The sequence below is a fragment of the Doryrhamphus excisus genome, linkage group LG2, assembly GCF_037039965.1.
Source record: "Doryrhamphus excisus strain RoL-2023G ecotype Guam linkage group LG2, RoL_Dexc_Guam_v1.1, whole genome shotgun sequence".
NCBI lineage: Eukaryota > Metazoa > Chordata > Actinopteri > Syngnathiformes > Syngnathidae > Doryrhamphus > Doryrhamphus excisus.
The window spans coordinates 21950852-21970126 of NC_136358.1; the positions used below are offsets into that span (position 1 = coordinate 21950852).

Consider the following 19275-nt stretch of genomic DNA (forward strand, 5'->3'; position numbering starts at 1 on the left):
CATTCATACCTAGAAGCAAGGATCTGCGAGGCTCTGATGTCGGCCACCACGTGTAGGAAGTAGTAGCTCATGAAGACGCGACGCTGCAGCAGCAGGAAGGCAAAGCAGATGCTGTCCCAGATGATGCCCGCCTCGTCACTGGGAAGCTCGCACTTCTCGTCGATGTCTGCTCACACGGACACACATAAAACATGTCAGTCGTCAGCGGGTCGGCGGGACAATGTGACGTTACAGTGTTTCGTCCTACTCAGGTGGTCCTGATTGGTGTTGATGTTGTACTCCTTGATGGTACAGGCCAGGCTGAAGAGCTGGATGAGCCAGCACTGGTTTGGGATCAGTGAGTTGATGTAACCACAAGCCAAGATCTGGAAATGACAATTTCTTTCTTTTTCATAAAAGTAGCAAAGACAGAAACAACAATTCTTGGTGGAGCTGCCATGTGGAATCACCAACTCCAACCACTTCTGCCTGAGCTTGTCTCAAAGAAAGATTTTCTGGGAGCTATAGCTAACAACTGTAAACGGCAAAGCAGAGCTGTGGGGAGGGCAGTCTTAGAGCCCATCTGGTCTACAGGGCATGCCCATAAAGTAAGTAAGTAAGTAACTCCACAAAAAAACCTCTCTGAATCAGAGCATTCAGAACCATCCCAAACCTCATTATAGGTCATTACTGCTAAAGTGAGTACTCACAGACAAAATGTTCTTCATGGTGATGACAAAGATGTTGTAGGCGATCAGGAAGTCCCAGTAGTGGAGGATCTTCTTGATGGGCTTGAGCAAGAGTTCGCCACCAAATAGCAGGAAGTAGAAACACGCCACCAGGTAGCCCATGCAGAAGACGCTGATACGCGTGGTGCCCGTGATGAAGATTATGGTCAGGACGAACCAGAACAGGTAGCTGAACATGATGACCTTCAGCATGTCCAGGTAGGACCTGGTGAGGGAAAAAATCGGGTGACTGCTAAAGCCAGAGCTTTTGCGGTTGTCGGTGTGTTCGTAAGCTAGCAGGGGAATGAATGAATGTATGTTAATGGCATTATAGTATATAAGACGCACCACCAACACTGCTGCCATGATCAATTGCTGCCTGATGAGTGAGCGAGAAAATACCTTTTCCATACTTGAAAGCTATTTATTGAGTTAGAGCACAGGGCAAAAGTGCCTAAGTAGCGCAGTGACCGACAGTGTTTTTGACGATTATGGATTTCTCCCCACTCCTCGTGTCCGTAATTCGATCCTGGCGGTGGTGGTGGGGGGAAGGGGTGGAATAAGTGCAGGGAGGCCGTGGCGTGTGGCCTTGTTGATGGACACAGAGTGCGTTAATAAAAGACGTGTCCACTTTGTGCAACAAAACACTGGAATGTGAAGCGCTAAGGGGATCGATGCTGCGGACCACACCTTCCTAACTCCACCTGGCATCCACTTCAAGGAGTCGAGTGATGGCCACATTAAGACCAAGTTTGTCCTAAAAAAAATTAACAATTGAATAAAAACAAGATTGGATACAGTGGCTTTCTCTTTTCCCAGTTTTTGTGGGTTCTGAAATGAGCTCAACCAATTGAGCTCATTTTTCGTGTATTTTGTATTGAGTTGAGTTGTGGACTCCTGTAGAGCAGCTACATACAATAATCAGCACAGAAAGCTTTCTAGATCTTCCAGAATCTGCACTTATTCCAGCTGGATTGGATTTCCAAAACAGTCTGTTTGAAATTATTCCACCTCGCCTTCAGGCTAGGTCACTCCGCTGTGATTGGTCACAATTCCAAGACTTCTGGACTCATTTTGTCAATGTAGAAGTACAGGAGATCCCTGACTTACAGTGTATGAACTCAGAGTGGTAACAGAGGTCCACACTTACTAAGTCTTCACATCGGTTGTTACACATTTTGTGCAGAACTATCTGTGTTTAAAATGTGATGTCGTCCTCCAGCGTCCTTAATGCCCCTTTCCCGTCGAGAGCGGGTGGCTTCTCCCGGCCAACAGCCAACAGGGTGGAGTGCTTGATCCAGGCTGTGAATGAGGTCCTGCCCCAGGTGGATTAGGTTAATTGGCCACTCCAAATTGTCCATAGGTATGAATGTGAGTGTGAATGGTTGTTTGTTTATATGTGCCCTGACTGGCAACCAGTCCAGGGTGTACCCCGCTTCTCAGCCAAGGCCAGCTGGGATAGGCTACAGCCTACTCGTGACCCTCGTGAGGATGAGTGGCATCGAAAATGGATGTCAGACAGGAGTTCTATATGACATTTTCATGTCATTGACTTACTGTCTGCCACCCACTCAGAATGGATCCGCAATGTGCAGAACCACTGATTTAAAACATGACCAAAATTGGAAAATTGCCATAATTTCCCTTGTTTGGTGCAATAAGCAGCACCTGCAGCGCTCCTTGTTTCGCAATAGTAATCAATGCTAGTATTTGGAAGAACCGATACAGTGTAATCATTTTAATGCCAATATATCAATGTTACCACAGAGGGTAGTCGGGTAGTTCAGTGTCTACCTGCAGTGGATGAAATCCGGGACCGGGTTGTGGACACTGAAGGAGGATGCATCCAGATCCCTGCAGATCTCCACGTTGTCTCCGGCCATGATGCGGACGGCCGCTTTATTTTCGTCATCAAACACCTGCCTCTGCATCGAGGCACACAGCAGCAGCATGAAGTCATCTGGAGGCAGGCAAGAGAGGAGCCCATTTCATCGTCTGGAATGTTGTTCATGCACTGTGGAAGTATTGCCTTCATGGGCATACAGTTTGTGAAAAAGCGTGACTGAGTCAACCCTGTGCTCTTGGGGTAAATTTGGGTTGGCAGGTCAGTCCTGGGAACGTTCACCACTGTTCCACGTTTCTGCTATTTGTGGATAATGGCTCTCACCATTAGTCCCAAAGCTTTAGAACCTTTAGCAGACTGATATATCTCAATTAATCTCAGTTTTAAACGGGGCGGGGGGATTACTTTTCCACACAGGGCCATGTAAGTTTGGTTTTACATTTACGTGTGACAAACATTCCAAAAATAAGACAACAGGAAGGGCCCGCTCATAAACAAATTACAGTAATCCCTCACCACTCTTTCACAGCTTCACTATCAGTTCTTAAAAAAATCAATCAATTAATGCATTTAGCATAAAACATAAACACAAAGGAGTATAAGTCTTATTATGAGTCATTATTTATGAGTCATTGTTTCTACTATATTGGGTAATAGGAGTGTAAAGGCAACTATAGGGGTGTTATATCATATCAAGAGGGCTCTAGCATATTTAGAAGGTAGTAAACTGCTTTTCTATGCTCTAACTGCCAAAATATTTAATGTGATAAATAAATATAAATTCACTCACCACAATGGTGTCTAACGGATTATCAACAATAAATGAGGGACTACTGTAACTGTCTTAAATTTGTCAGCATGTTCAAACAAAACAACTTGGAGGAATAAAAGTGATTAAACATACAGATAAGGAAGGATGGATTGGGCCTGGAGAGGAAATCGGGGACATAGAGCCACTTGACCACATTGGAGTCTGTCTTGGAGTTTGGGAATCTCCAAGGATAGTCTGAAATGAGAGCATGCACAAAGAATGTATGTCATATAGGTAAACATATCATATAGCAGACCAAAACACTGATAGATGAGAAGTGAAATGAAGTATATAGGATGTACAGAAAGTGTAGAATAATTATTTCAACCATAGTAGGCAGGTGCATACATTTGTTTTATTGATTTGAATACCTTTTTAACACTACTTATTGGAACACAAAATTTGTTTGGTAATCTCATTGACCCTTGACCTTCATACACAAGTGAAGCCAATCATGAGAAAGGGTATTTAAGGTGGCCAATTGCAAATTGCATCTTCTCTGAAGAGTAGCACCATGGTAGCCTCAAAACAACTGTCACATGACCTGAGAGCAAAGATTGTTCAACATCATGGTCTAGGGCAGAGGTAGGGAACCTATAGCTCGGGAGCCAGGTAGGGCTCTTTTGATGACTGTATCTGGCTCTCAAGCATTTCTTACCACAATAAAAATGTATTTTTGCTAACATTTTAAAGTAAACATCACAGAAATGATGTTAAAATAATATTCAAAGTCAACAACTTTTTTATGCATTTTAATTCGTCCATCTATTTTCTACTGCAATACGGCCGACCATATCTATCTTTCCTGATATTTTCCAGGTCAAACACCAAAACTCGATTATTACTGGGTAATGCGGTAGTCTACCTCGGTCATTGAGATGTCAAAATGTAAATATAAACTTTTCTCCTTTAGTCAAATAGTCACCTAGCTAAAGCTGCAGAACCAAGCCTTCTGGCAAAGATGGCCAAAAGAATGAAATATACTGAGTATGGTGCAAAATTATGCAGCAGCAGAAGTTGTAATAATGGCAACAAGTATTTGATTTATTATTAGACACTGCGCTGCTCACAAAAGTGTGCTGGCCACACCCCATTGGCGTGGGGTAGTGTGCCTGGTCTACACAATTAGAGCCCATTATATCTAAAACTGTTGGTCTTACATAAAAATGCACACATTTTATTGCATTCAATGTTTAAAAAAATGTATATGGCTCTCACAGATACACATTTTAAAATATCTGGCCTTCATGGCTCTCTTAGCCAAAAAGGTTCCCGACCCCTGACCTAGGGGAAGAATACAAAAGCTAGCTCAGAGATTTCGGCTGTCAGGTTCCTCTCTGAGGGACATAGTGAGGAAATGGGAGACCACAGGGACAGTTCTAGTTCAGGACCCGAGTGAGATCTTAGAATCTCAGATAAGCAAAGGTGAAGGATGGTGAGACCAGCGCCAAAGACCTGCAGATGGTGTCACTGTGTATCGTTCAACAATTCAGTGCACTTTGGACAAGGGGATGATGTACAGGAAAGGCCTTATTTAAATGTATTACTTATTTATTCCAATAATCATTGCAGCCCTAATATGCTGTGATATACAGTATTAACGAGCATTATAGTTATTATTATTGGCATCCAAACATCAAGTCAGCATTCACATGAAGACAAATCTAATTAACTTAAGTGTGGATTCTGTTCCAGCTTTTTCCCCGTCTCTGTCGCCAAAGTGTCTAGTCGTGTTTTTTGCACCACACATCTACTCAAGCAGTGCTGAAACTCCATTTTATCAGGAATGGAGTTGATGAACGTCAGCGTACCTTTACAGGCGGCCGGGGGGATCCCGATGCAGACGAAGTACTGGAAAGTCAGCATGCATGCTAGGAAGCAGCAGTACTTGGGCCAGGTCTCGGCGATGGCTTTCCTCCTGCGTCGGTACATGACCGTTATCAGGGCGAAGGCGTGGAGCATGGCATAGAAGTCCATACGTTGCCCGATCACATTGACACCCAGCAGCAGGCACGTCTGTTGATAGAAGTACATCATGTTTTCATCTCTGACATGCTAGGACCCACTGGAGTCCTACCTCAAGTCCAAACTTGTAGAAGAAATAGTTGATGAAGTATTTGATGAAATAGACAATGCCGATGTCCAGGTGTTGTCGTGTGATGTCGTGGAAAATGATCCTGGCGGCAGGAGGCGCCAGCTTGTTTCTCAGTCGAAAGTATTGCTGATGGCGATAAACGGTCACCTCGAATGCCAAGATGGCCAAAATGAGGAGGTTGTGCTGCACAAAAAAATAAAAATAAACCGCCGGGTTACATTGTGGTCGTCTACAACCAAGTCCCTGTTAGTTGCCTTCTGGAACTCACCCTGATGTAGCCAAGCAGGTTGTCAGTCTTCTGCAGGCCCACCCAGTTGGCTGGATCCACCAGACCCTGATAGAGTACGGAGTCCTGCATTTCCTTCTCCTGCTCAGCGGTGTAGGCTGCCGGCTGCCACAGGAAATACACACAGATAATGCAAATGTTTAAGTTATGACAGAAAGATGACCAAATGGAGATTCAAATTGCGGATATCCTGGGGTGAGGCCGACATGCTTCAGAAGCTCGTGCCTAGTTGCCTCTGCGGAGCTATCTCTCTTGGGTGGGAGTGTATGACGGTTTTAATTTGTTTTTTTTGTTGTTTTGTAATGAATTTAGTACTTTTACCTTACATCAGGGGTGAGCAAACTTTTTGATTCGCGGGCCGCATTGATTTAACAAAATTGACAGGGGGGTCAGACATATTTTACACTTAACAGTCCACCTGGAATTATTGTATCTGTAAAAGTCATGCAATCTGTTACATGTGCACTTCAAGGTCATTTGATGCAAAGTGCATTACAAATTAAATGTATTATTATTATGTGCCTGTGTCCCTTTTTTCAGGAGCACTTTGTAAACAGCAGACCAAATTGATTAAACAGCTACTTCAACCATCAAAAGGTTGGCTCAAGCCACGATGCCAGGTTGTATGTTGAGTTTAAATGAAATACTTTGGAAAAAAGGGGGCGGGCCCCCGGGCCGTAGTTTGCCCACCCCTGCCTTACATAATATAGAAAATACAATCAAAGGTAAGTGGATGTACGGAAGTTCACCAAGCTCCCAATCTCATCCACTTCACTAAATTCACAAGCCAAGAGTGCCCTCTTGTGGCTCCCTTCTTGGTTGATGTCATTCAACGTGAATCAACATATACATATGTTCAATTATTTCAATATATTTTGACATATTGTATATAACCTGTCTAAAAGTCAGAGGACCAGCAAAATTATGAAAAAAGTGAACTTAAAATCAGGAGGAAAAGGTGCTCAGCTTTACTATTAGCAGCAATCATTGTATTGTGATGGCTTACCATGGTGCACATCTTGGAGTAGGACAGCGGCTTGATGGACTTGAGCTGGTACAACATTTTACACACAATGATGACACACGTCCACACAGAGCAGACGCTGGAGGCCAAGGGGCGATACTGGCTGTAGGGCAGGGCGAAGGCCCATGACGCCAGGAACACATAGTTGAGCAAAGACACCTGCTCAGGAGAGAAAAGGCGATGATGAAGATGGACTCCCCCCCCCCCATTTGTAGAGACGCAGCTCTGTAGTTCCCGTTTTGTTTTAGGTTACCTCTTGGATGGCGAACAAGACGATGTAGCACGACACAATCTTGATGATGTGGATCTCCAGGAGCCACCAGATGAACAGCTGCAGCTTGTGAAAGTACTCCAGGAACTTGAGGAAGAGCACAGTGAGGCGGTCGACCACCAGGTGCCATTTGCTCTTCATGTCTGAGGAGATGAAAACAGCGTGCCGTAAACTGCCGCAGCCGCTTCACCACCATCTAACAAGAGCACTTAGAGGCTGCACGCCGCAGACCGAACCAAAACAAACATGTCTGTCATTGGTTGGTGGAACGGTGGGCACATTCTCACGCAAAGATTATTTTTATAAATCACGACCTTTTGCGTAGGAAGTTGTATACGTAAATGAATTTGAGGCTAATGTACGTTACAAACTTTTTGTTTAACATATAAACTCAGATAGTGAGCTACGTGTAGATTTAAGGTGTTGTCTTAATCATTTGTACCAATTACTGACTTTGTGGAGACAACTTAACATACACAGTATTATCCTCACTGACGTCGCGGGAATGCTGGAGCCTATTCCCAGCTGTCTTCGGGCGAGAGAGGCGGAGTACACCCTGGACTGGTGGCCAGCCAATCACAGGGCACATATAGACAAACAACCATTCACACTCACATTCATACCTATGGACAATTTGGAGTGGCCAATTAACCTAGCATGTTTTTGGGAGGATACTGGAGTACCTGGAAAAAACCAACACACGCACAAGCCTTCCCGATCTCCTGACTGTGTGGCTAACCACTCTTCCACCATGCGGCCCCTTCGCTAGGACAAGTTCATCTAAATACAACCACTGGATTTCGCCCTAGAATCACCACTGTAGACCATAATGGTGGACCTCCTGTTAGTTTGGCAATATGGGTTATTGAGACCTTTTTCTGTGTCCTGTCATGATTGACGTAAAATTTCAAATTCAAATTTTGTGCCGATCCGCAAAAATAGTGGCGGGTAATTTTTTTTTTGAATTATTATTTAAAGATGTGCCACTGAGTGAATTTTGTGTGTTTGTGTTTGGAAGTTTTTATGACTGTTAATACCCCGAAAATGCAATTAAATTGGGATAATAACAAGAAGAAGCTGCTCGGTGGCTAGTGGTTAGCGCGCAGGCCTCACAGCTAGCAGACCCGAGTCTGACCCGTGCTCTCCCCGTGCATGCGTGGGTTTTCTCCAGGTACTCCGGTTTCCTCCCGCATTCCAAAAACATGCTAGGTTAATTGGCCACTCCAAATTATCCATAGGTATGAATGTGAGTGTGAATGGTTGTTTGTCTATATGTGCCCTGTGATTGGCTGGCCACCAGTCCCCCGCCTCTCGCCCAAAGACAGCTGGGATAGGCTTCAGCACCCCCGCGATAAATGAATGAATGAATGAATTAATGAATAATAACAAAAAGCAGTTTCAAAAGGACCTTTGCACAGCTATCACTGGTGCTCGGGCCCTAATAATAAACAGCAGCTTGGAAAGGGCCTTCGCACCGCTATTGGTGGTACGAACAATATGGCCTTAACAATATACATGCTGTTCCTTTATTTACAGAGAAAGTGTGCAGCATGATATAGCTGCCACAGCTACATCACCATTTGCCAAGGAAAGTATATCATATGCGTTGTTTGTGTTTTCTTTTTAATACAACATTTATAGTAGACTTCAGTGTGTGTAACAGTATATTTTAAACATTTTGAGCACATTCAACCCATGATGGTCCCAGCAACCCTGATGCATTCCAAATAAAACTGTGCTCACGACCTCTGCAAATAGATGAGGATGAACCGACTATGTGCCATGCAATTAATTCACCGACAAAGGTAATGATGATACACCACCATTAAATATTAAAACTGCTGAAGCTGTCACATTAAAGAAGGTGCACTGAGGTCATTAAACAGTTTGTTACTCCCCAGATGGTGTTTTATTGCAACTATGCTATGTTCTGTGCGTATAAACAACATTTTAGTCAAATAAAAACATTGCACATACACACAGGGGACAGCTGTGCTTGCAGGAAACAATGATAGGTTGAAGTGAGTGCACAGCTTGACTTACTGTATGTATGTATCTATGTATGTATCTATGTATGTGCTGTGTCAGAACAGAAAACTTCACATAAATCTCACAGAAACAAAAATGTGCACTGGATGGACCTCTGCGGCTGTGATTGCAATGTTTAAAGGGCAGCGGCAGCGGATGGCGGGCCGCAGATACACCAGTAGGGCAGCTTTGGATCCTGGAAGGAAGATTTACTGGGACTCTCAAACAATGTTTGAAAGCCCACCATTGCAGATTTCCACTAATGAATGAAATGCATTTATATCAATCAATCTGCTCTAGAAGATGGTGGCGGTTGGTTTTAACGACGCGTTCCATCATCACACTTTTAGTCATTGCCATTACTTCTTTTTGGAATGACAAACTACACACAAAAATAGATAACTTTTGGGGTTGCCTCAAGAAAGAGACTTGCTTTCATTGTAAACGGTAGCTACCACAGTGGTTTTCACAAATACAGTATATACATTAAAGGGGACCTATTATCCTTTTCCCACTTTTCTGACCTATAAATCTAGTTAGAATGTTATGTGTTGTATGGTGTTAAACAATGCCCACGTTTCAGATAATGAGGTTTGCGCATTTGGAAGTGAGCCCTGAAAGAAGTTTGGGATGGCTCAAGACGCTCGGTTTCAGAGGGCGTTGCACAACTGTTCCTTTGTGATGTCACAGAGGAGTGGGCTTCCTTATGGGCGTGGCTTTAAGCTCTCTGCCCTCCCCTGAGCTCTGCATTCTTAGCAATGGATTTTAAAAAGTGTTTCTTTGAGTCTAAGGGAAAGCCACATTTGTTTACAATTCCTAAAGACGCCACCATCAGGCATAAGTGGCTGGAGTTCCTGATTTCCTACCAGCAGAAGAAAAAGATTTTAATCTGTCAGCAGCATTTCACACTGGACTGTTTCATGGGCCAGCTGGACTGGCCGACAAACTTTAGTCAAAGCCTGATGCCTTTCCAATGTTACTTGGTTGTGTGGAAGAGTCAGAAGGGCAAGCAGTAAGTAACAGTTTATCAGTGTCCTAAATGTGTAAGTCATGGAGCAAAAGTGCTTGTCTGTGTAGCATTATAGAGTGTGCATACAGGGAGCGCAGTTGCTAATGGCCATTTCCCAACACAATCAGTGACTCTACCCAAGGACTGGTAGTCCTGCAAAAAACATCACACTTTACAGATGCTGTAGAAAACGCTAAAATGCTAAAACTACTTACCACTGAGTGACGTCTTAAAGTAACCTCTTTTCTTGAGAAACTTTGGACTGTCCAGTCTACTTCCGGAACGGATTCAGGATCCAACACATCTGGCTGTATGTTAAAATCTGACATTTTAAAAAGATAAATCGCCGTTTAACATCAACTATGAATGTGAGTGTGAGTGGTTGTTTGTCTATATGTGCCCTGTGATTGGCTGTACCCCGCAACTCGCCCAAAGACAGCTGGGATAGGCTCCAGCACCCCCTGTGGCTTACCCCCATAAACTGTGCTGCTCGCTTGATGTTAACTTTCTCACAATTTCAGATCAACATTTGCATTTAAAAGTGACTTATGGTGAATGAGACCACTTTTCTGTAGAAAATTAAATGCCCATCGCCCCTACCGGAGCTCTGCTCGGTACTTGGTTCTGGCTCGGTGCCCACACTGAAGCGGTGGCTCTCGTCCGTGCTGGACTGTCTGGTGTCGGAGAGGCTGCCAGGCTTGGTGCCAGCCGATCCCGCATCATCTGTCACCACCACTAGGGTCTGCTCCGCGGACATGCCCCAGTCGGCCCGCTCGCTCTGCGACTCCTGCTCCTCCCTACTCCTGGACAACGAGGCGTCGGCGGAGCCAACGCTGAGCATGGTAAGGTCTGCCAGGCTGCCGTCCGGGTGAGCCAACCTGGTGGGTGACGGTACACACAGACAGGAGGACCTTCTGTCACTTTTATTTACTTTCAAGCGCATCGGGCCAAGCCGTTGACTGGCTCTCTGAAGTTGATTTAATTAGAATTCTGAGTATTCCACTGTAGACCAAACATTTTAAAGTAAGGAGCATCACATGCATCTTCAACTCTTGTCATCAATAACCATTTATGATTTATGCACACTCGTCACTCAATATGTGTGGACATGCTCTGAACACACTACAATACAGTACACTTGTGCATTGGGAGGAATTTAGTCCTCTCACACACACACACACACACTCGAGCTTCCATTACAAACGCTGGTACTCGTTGCTCAAGGAATTGCAGCAACGTTCCATCAGGCATCACAAAGCGGTGCAACATTCCATCTGCATTGAGACAAATGAGTTGTGGGTGGGGAGGTTGGAGCAGGCCTTCTCAGGCAGGAGGTTGGGTTGTTTGGCTGCATGTCAAAAGGTGAGGACCGCACTGTGATGTTGTGGCGTCACACTTACTTTTGCTGCTGACTTATTTTTTGCTTGATGCTGCTCGGGAGTCAAGATGAGGGATTAAGTGAGGAGAGAAACAACAGACTGAGACTTGTTAAATGTCAATATAGTTCCTCAGGTTTGGGGGTGCTTCAAGCTTGTTCTGGAGGAGTCAGTCATTCCAAAATCATGCATGCTGACTGGCAAGGTTGTTTAACGATTCGAAATAGGTCAGGGCGTTAAGTGTTAAGGCTTCAGGCACAATACAAGACACCAAACTGGATTAACAACAGTAAAAACAGCCTAAAGATTAAGAAAAACTATTTAGCAGGCCAGGTCAGGCATAACTAGGGGCAGCAAGTATAAGGATGGGGATAAAGACTCATAGTAGTATAATGGAGACAAGTCAGGAAGTTAAAACAAAAGTTCTTGAAAAATCCAGTTCAAACCAGTGACATGCATGACATCAGCAAATCTTGTGAAACTTCTCGTGAAAACATACTCCACGCGTGTTTTTAATCTTTCTGTGCGTTTTGTATTCATGTGCATGTATGTGTGAGTCTGTCATGGGGCAGAGGGCAAGTGTAATGATAACCATAGAAGTGAGAATGGGACTTGTATGACGTGTATGAATTTGTCGTACTCAGCATGCAATTTGACCCTTGAATAAGTGCAATATCAAGTACAATATATTAAGTTCTAAGTGCAATATTCCTAATGCTTCATATTTCACATTTAATTTACTAGCAAGATCTCATAGTGTATATACTGGTCATACATTTCATATTATATTGTAAGTGTTTGCATATAATCCTGGGTAAAATTGTTAATACTTTCAGGTTGTTTATATTGTCTATTTTTAGATTATTTTTTACTATTAAACTGGTTCTGTCCTCTTTGCTGCTGTGCAATGTACATTTCCTCACTGAGGGACGAATAAAGGTATATGTAATCTAATTTAATACGCTTGTATGCTTCACTGCTCTCCATTTTGTTGCATTTCTCTGGTTTCACTTTCGAGTTCAGTCTGTACAGTACAGCAAAAGAAATAGATGATATCAGCTTCTCAATAGTGTTTCAGATTTGGGGGGGCGTGAAAACATATCTGTCCCCCAGAGAGAGCATGACAAAAGATAACTGAGAACCACTGTACTATGTTCAGGGCATGCCCTGACCGGTAGGAGGCCTAAGGACATGCTGGGCAGTCTTAGACTATATCTCTCAACTGGCCTGGGAATGCCTCGGGATCTGCTGAGAGGAGCTGGATGAAGTAGCCTGGGTGAGGGAAATCTGGGCTTCCTTGCCAAGGCTGCTGCCCCCACGACCCGACCTCGGATAAGCCGAAGAAGATGGATGGATGGATGTCGGGTCATGTTATGCTGGGTTCTGATATGTTACAATATGTTGGCTTAAGCCATATTATGTTATGTCATGTTATGCTACAACGTTACATTAGACAATACAATATGATAAATAATATCATAATAATGTTATAGGGACAGGTCGGTAGTAGGGTCAAGTAGTTTGCAGGGACAGACCAGGGGGAATGCCAGATTTGATAGACATACATAGGGTTGGTAGTGTGAAAAGACAGAGAAAGTGGGGAGACTTCAGGAGGTGGACCAGGATGCCAATGGATGGATGGATGCCACACAGTGAACCTCTACCCACCTATTCATGATCAGATAGACACGCCCGCTGACTTTAGCGTGGCTGCGAGAGAGAGAAAAAAGCAAGAGTGGCGCAGGAGAGATCGGCAGCAGGTCACAGAAAGAAGAAGGTAAAAAAAGGACCCACAACCTCCACTCTACAGCGTCTGACTACACAACATCCAATCACGAAAGCACCATGACAGCCACACCTGTAGATGGTGCTCTCCTCTTTGGCCACCACTGCCTGGAGGTCGGTGAGCTGCAGGAAGCGGTCGTGGAAGTAGTGCAGGTGCAGGATGCACACCAGCAGGAAGGACGTGGGAATGAAGATCCTGGTGAACAGCTCCGAGACCGAGAACTTCTCAAGGCCGAGGTCCTTTAAGCTGCATAAAAGGAAGAAAGGCTGTCATGGTGTGAGGTCAATAGCAGTCAGATTTTGAATACATCCCATAATTTATCGTGACCTCTCGAATCCGATTTGTCAGGGTTAAGAGACGTCTCACAGACTTGGCGCTCACCTGTCTTTGTTGTCTGCCGTGTCGGGTCTGAACTGGAAGGTGTAAACGGCAATGAGCACCAGCATGGTGTACATCACCACCGACATCCAAAAGTACTTCAGGATTCTCCGCCACCACTCGTAATGCACCTACATTGGGAACCATAACTGTAAGCCGGATATATGGAGTCATCAACAATGAACCCTTCATGGCGACACGCTCAATGACACACCGCGCTCAAGGGGTTGCAGGGTGCTTGAATTGCTTTTAGAGCGATTCAGTTATACAGCAGTCAATTTTTATGACATCCAGACCATCGTTAAATGTGTAGTTTGGATCACACAAAGCTATAAAACAATGTAGGCAGCCATTTTGGATGCCTCAACGTAAGGTATGCTTGCACAATCTGAGGAGATCCAATACGATGACGTACCATATTGTTTCACAAAATACTAAATTCATTCATTTTCTATCGCTTATCCTCACAAGGGTTGTGGGAGTGCTGGAGCCTATCCTAGCTGTCTTAGGGCGAGAGGCGGGGTACAGCCTGGAGTGGTCGCCAGCCAATCACAGGGCACATATAGACAAACAACCATTCACACTCACATTCATACCCAGGGCTCGACAATAACGATGTACCGATGGCCCGGGGCAAGTTAAAACAAAATTCGGGCAAGTAAATCCAATCAGTGATATTCCCGTCGGGCAAGTGAACTTTGGCATGCCATACTGCCAAGAGTTTTTTTTTAAAGCGGTTCTTGTTGGGTGTTGGTAAAACACGGACTGCGTAATTCCGGTGGTAATTTGCAAACCAATCCTTGCAAATCTTGAAATAGACCAATCAGAATCGTTTATTTAAACCGCAGTCCGCATTCCACAGTCCGTGTTTTACCCACAACCGTTCTTGTTCGCGATCAGCGATCGTTTGACTACGAAAACATCCATCATGGCGTCCCTGCCTGAAGTGGTCACAATGAAACACCACCGATTAGATCCAATACCAAGTGCTGATTTTGCACAAGCTACAAAATCTAGCGCTTCCATTTCTCTGTGTATTTTTTTCACCTTTGCTTCACAAATTATTGTTTGACCATTTAGCATTTGTTCTGGATTAAAAACACATTACTAGTACACAAATGTGTCTATTCAATAATGTTTCACTGTGGTGCACAACTTATAAAAGGCAAAGTGCCTAGAAGTCTCTTGACAATCTAGATTTCCATGCAATGTCATGATCTATGTAGGAAAACAACCACAAGAAATGATAATCATTTCATCTTTATTTGAGATTCTCATGTGATGCCACAAAAATGAGATGATATCATTATGGCAGTCTTTTCATTTTACATGGGGCAAGTTCGGGCAAGTAGTTCTCACCTTAAGGATTCCCCATGGGCAAGTAACTTTTGTTTTTAATGTAGAGCCCTGATACCTCTGGACAATTTGGAGTTGCCAATTAACCTAGCATGTTTTTGGAATGTGGGAGGAAACCGGAGTACCCGGAGAAAACCCACACACGGCGAGAACATGAAAACTCTGCGCAGAGATACCCGAGGGTGGAATCAAACTCGGGTCTCCTAGCTGTGTGGCCTGCAGGCTAACCACTAGTCCGCCGTGCAGCCTAAATTCTAATTGAACTCCACAAAGTGTCCCTCTGATGTACTCGTTCCTGATCCTGTCCATCCTGGTCACTCCCAATGAGATAATATACAATCTGAAACATTTCAGTGTGACAAAAAAATGTAGAAATCATGAAGGGGCTATGCTGACGTACCTGATAGAGCGCCACACAGGAGAGGAACATCATCATGTAAATGATCTTGTACATGACAATGGTTCCCTCGAAGCTGACAAAGAAGAACATGCCACCGCAGATGTAAATCCAGTACTTGACCAGCAGCGCCATGACCATACTGCCAAGCACGTGCATGATGTCGTGCTCGTCCTCATGCTCAGACTCATCTTTCTCTATAAACACATTGCGTGTCAATCAAGACCTGCGGTCTGGCTTCACTCTTCTATGAGAACTCGTTTGCTTTCACCCTTTATCTTTTGGTCATCCACGTGAACATCTGAGAGGCCCGCTTCGTCGTCCTCCTGTTTTTCTGACCTCTCTGTGAGCGTCTGCCTCAGCAGCAACCAGAAGCTCAGCAGACATAAGACCTGTGAAGACATGTTATGTCCACCTGGCCAATCCAGCACCATGATACATATATCCGTAAACAGGTCCAAACCTTGGAGGAAAGCGAGTGAAACAGGTTTCTCTTCTCGACGGAGAGTCCTGGGACATGCGTAATTCCCTCAAAGCTGAAGATGTACTGCAGCACTATCAGCAGGTTGCCATAAGCCACCATGAAGGGTGAGGACAACATGGCATAGCGCCGTCGGTCGCGCACCATCCACAGCATGCAGGACCAAATGAGAAAAACAAACGTCAGCCAGGTGATGTAGGTGATGCTCCAGGCCTGCAGAAAACACAGAATTAACCACAAAGAAGTCAGGATAAGAAAGGAGATGATTTCAGAAGACGTGTGGGCTCACCATCATGGCGATGAGAGCGCAGATATAGCTCTGCTTCATGATGAAGTGGAAGACCTTCACCATGGCGCCCACTCCCCTTTTCCTTATGGCGTCCTCGTCTTTCTCAGACTTCTCCCCGCCTGCCACCACCCTGTCCTCTGGAGGAAGACTCACCTCATAGATGTCCATGTCCTCCTTTTCTGGTTGAAATAATGAAAATAGTGAGAGGTGCAATTTAATAAAACTTACATGCAATGAGACAAATTCATTCATTTCATTTTCTACTGCTTATCCTCACGAGGGTTGCGGGGGATGCTGGAGCCTATCCCAGCTGTCTTCGGGCGAGAGGCGGGGTACACCCTGGACTGGTGGCCAGCCAATCACAGGGCACATATAGACAAACAACCATTCACACTCACATTCATACCTATGGACAATTTGGAGTCACCAATTAACCTAGCATGTTTTTGGAATGTGGGAGGAAACCGGAGTACCCGGAGAAAACACAAACCACTTCTCCCTTGTGCAGCCTGAGACAAATCAGTACAACCTAAAAATGGCTGTTCTGTTTGAAGAGTATGATGGTTCTTATACTATAGTTTCTATATTGACTATTATGATGCTACACATGTCTTTCAAGCCTCTGATATGATGCCAGGTGGTTGCAAAGAGTAAATAAATGGTAGACTTAGTCAGCATTTGCATGGTTTCCAGTCAGATGTTCTGCATCTCTGGTGGCATGGCTAGCTTACTGTTGCATTTTTTGTGGTGTCAGTGTGCGTGTGTTTCTGGTTTTGGATCATTTTTCTGCTCGGAGCATTCTCATGGAGCTCACCTGTACAATTACCGCACTGGTCCGTTTTGTACTGCGGAGTGGAGTACAAGTCCGGATAGACGGGTCCGTTATCAGTGACAAAATTGAAGGATGTTCCATTTGGGGCGAGAACAACCTGTCAAACATGGCATGTTAGAAGATGGGATGAGATGGGATTTTGGGGAAGAGAAATAGCATTCGACGATTCACCACCCACTGGCACAAAAAGGAAGAGGACATTTCATTCAGGAGCAAAGGAGCCCATTTTTGATACAGCTAGCTTTTGCATTTGATGGTGCCAAATGAAGTGTCATAGCACCCATGCAGGGTGGAACACAGTGAGCAAACAGGGGAGGGGGGGCACATGTACCTCAGTTGTACTGATGCCGTCCTGGGTAGAGAGCAGCTAATGTTGCAGGAGAAAAGAGCAAACAAGGCAAGACGTGTTAGCATCGAGCTTTTCCTCTATTTTGCTATTCACTGTTAAGTGACTGGGGTGGAAATACTGTAATAATGTTAGAAATGATAGCATAACAACGCAAAACACACACATCGTACATTTTTCTCATCTGTTCCTTGCCGGGATTCCCACCACAACTGCCTCTTCCTGTTGGCTGAATTATTCGTCCCGTTTCCGACCAGTTCCTCCTCCTCCTCGGACATGGCTTCCTCCTTGTCACCCTGAAACAACACAGATAGTTGGCATGGATGCCTCGTCTTTCAACTTTGAAACGCTTGGAAAATGAACAACATTATTGATATCCCTTCTGTTTGTCTTTGCAAGTGCCAACATGGATGGGTCACACTGATGGCAAAGAAAATCTGTGAAGATAACCATAGAAGCAGTCGGATATGGAACCAATAACCGTCATATACGAGGGATGCCAGTTTTACAGTGGTAACAGGTATTGTATATTATTCTTGATGTATTATGACTTATGCATTACCCTTGGCGGAGGTTCATAATTGCAATGCGGCAGTAAAACAGCGCAAAACACAAAAAGGAGACATAATTGTAAAAAAAATGTTCGATTTTCTGAGAAACTTTTAAAAGGAATTAGTGGTAAAATTACACAAGGTCCACTATAATCTGGTTATCGAACTAGGCTGTCAACAGTGGATTTATGTGCTAATCATGTTTTATTATTAGCATCCTCTACACACACACACACACACTGCATACACAACTACTGTGTACAGAGGGATCAATAAGTCCTGTAAGGTTTACAAGAAAGTATTGACCTCACACAAAAAAAATGAGTAATCTATAATTCCATTACAGAGGAACAGAAGAGTAGCGCTTCAAGCTGTGAGGTGAAAGACGATGTTTTCAACTCCGTGCACTGCCTGGTCCTCAAGGTGCAAAAGTTTTTGAACAAACTTGCCAATTTTGGTCTATAAAAAGTCTATAGAGGATTTTGGGAAAAGGGAACAGAAAATTGAGTATACAATAATCCCTTGTTCATTGCAGTTAATTGCCTACAGAACCCACCATGATATGATATGATGCTTATCCCCACTTGTGAGAGACTCAGCTTTCAGACAGTATCTGTGCATTTATTTATTAAAGACGGCTACGAAATAACCCAGAATGATGCCAAAGTCGATATAGTATAAATATAGTGCAAATAGTATAAATAAGTATCGTCCTGTCTAGCGCTGTCTTGTGCGTCTTTATGATTTAATCAGTTGATATCAACAAAGATGTCTGACAACACCCTCGAATTCAAGAAAGAAGTTAGTAGCGTCCATGTGGCTCTCTCCTGCCCTCCTGCGCTCCTCCCTTTACGCTCATTGGTCTTTGCCAAGATTTGTCAACTATTTTTTTGCATGTAAAACTAGAATTCTCTGTAAAATGTGTTTTGTGTATCTGGATACACATTGTGTATCCTATACGGAAAACGTTTTTCATGTGATTTGGTTTTGGATGGACCCCACAAAACCAAGATTCCACTGTACTGACAAAAGCAAAGAAACTCATTTAGATGGAGGTCTTACCATCAGCTCCTCAATGGGCTCCTGCAGCCAGAGGCGGATGAGCGTGGCCAGTGTGTAGTAGAGGACCAGCAGCATGATGGGGTTGACGAAGTGGTGCCACTTGCGTTTAGGATTCCTGATCAGCTTCCATGTCCTGGTGCAGTCATTCTGGATGACAGGGGACATGCCGAAGTACCTGCAGGGACACACAGGATACATTCTTTTCTTCAGTAAACAGCTAACATGTTTCCTGAATGCTGGGGAAGGCCCGCAGATCATACGGCTGAGGGCTTGAACTGGGGTGGAAGTCACTTCACTGTCCAGCCAACCTCATTCAGCAGCAGGCTGTCAGCAGGCCCGATTAGGAA

At 44.3% G+C, this 19275-nt stretch overlaps 1 protein-coding gene across 2 annotated transcripts in view; it reads right to left on the minus strand.

Annotated features, from left to right (window-relative positions):
• Positions 1-19275, minus strand: part of piezo2b (piezo-type mechanosensitive ion channel component 2b) — a 71809-nt gene that overhangs the window by 25728 nt on the left and 26806 nt on the right. For both annotated transcript variants that reach the window (XM_058060995.2, XM_058060993.2), the window contains exons 8-28: positions 18929-19103; positions 17489-17611; positions 17301-17336; positions 16952-17066; positions 16138-16316; positions 15831-16061; positions 15639-15759; positions 15371-15564; positions 13618-13745; positions 13309-13482; positions 10675-10952; positions 7020-7180; positions 6749-6925; positions 5725-5847; positions 5439-5639; positions 5173-5377; positions 3455-3556; positions 2502-2667; positions 690-933; positions 248-365; positions 10-166 (exon numbers count right to left, since the gene is read on the minus strand). In XM_058060995.2, the coding sequence (XP_057916978.2) occupies positions 10-166; positions 248-365; positions 690-933; positions 2502-2667; positions 3455-3556; positions 5173-5377; positions 5439-5639; positions 5725-5847; positions 6749-6925; positions 7020-7180; positions 10675-10952; positions 13309-13482; positions 13618-13745; positions 15371-15564; positions 15639-15759; positions 15831-16061; positions 16138-16316; positions 16952-17066; positions 17301-17336; positions 17489-17611; positions 18929-19103 (3408 nt within the window). The remainder of the gene's footprint in view (positions 1-9; positions 167-247; positions 366-689; positions 934-2501; positions 2668-3454; positions 3557-5172; positions 5378-5438; positions 5640-5724; positions 5848-6748; positions 6926-7019; positions 7181-10674; positions 10953-13308; positions 13483-13617; positions 13746-15370; positions 15565-15638; positions 15760-15830; positions 16062-16137; positions 16317-16951; positions 17067-17300; positions 17337-17488; positions 17612-18928; positions 19104-19275) is intronic.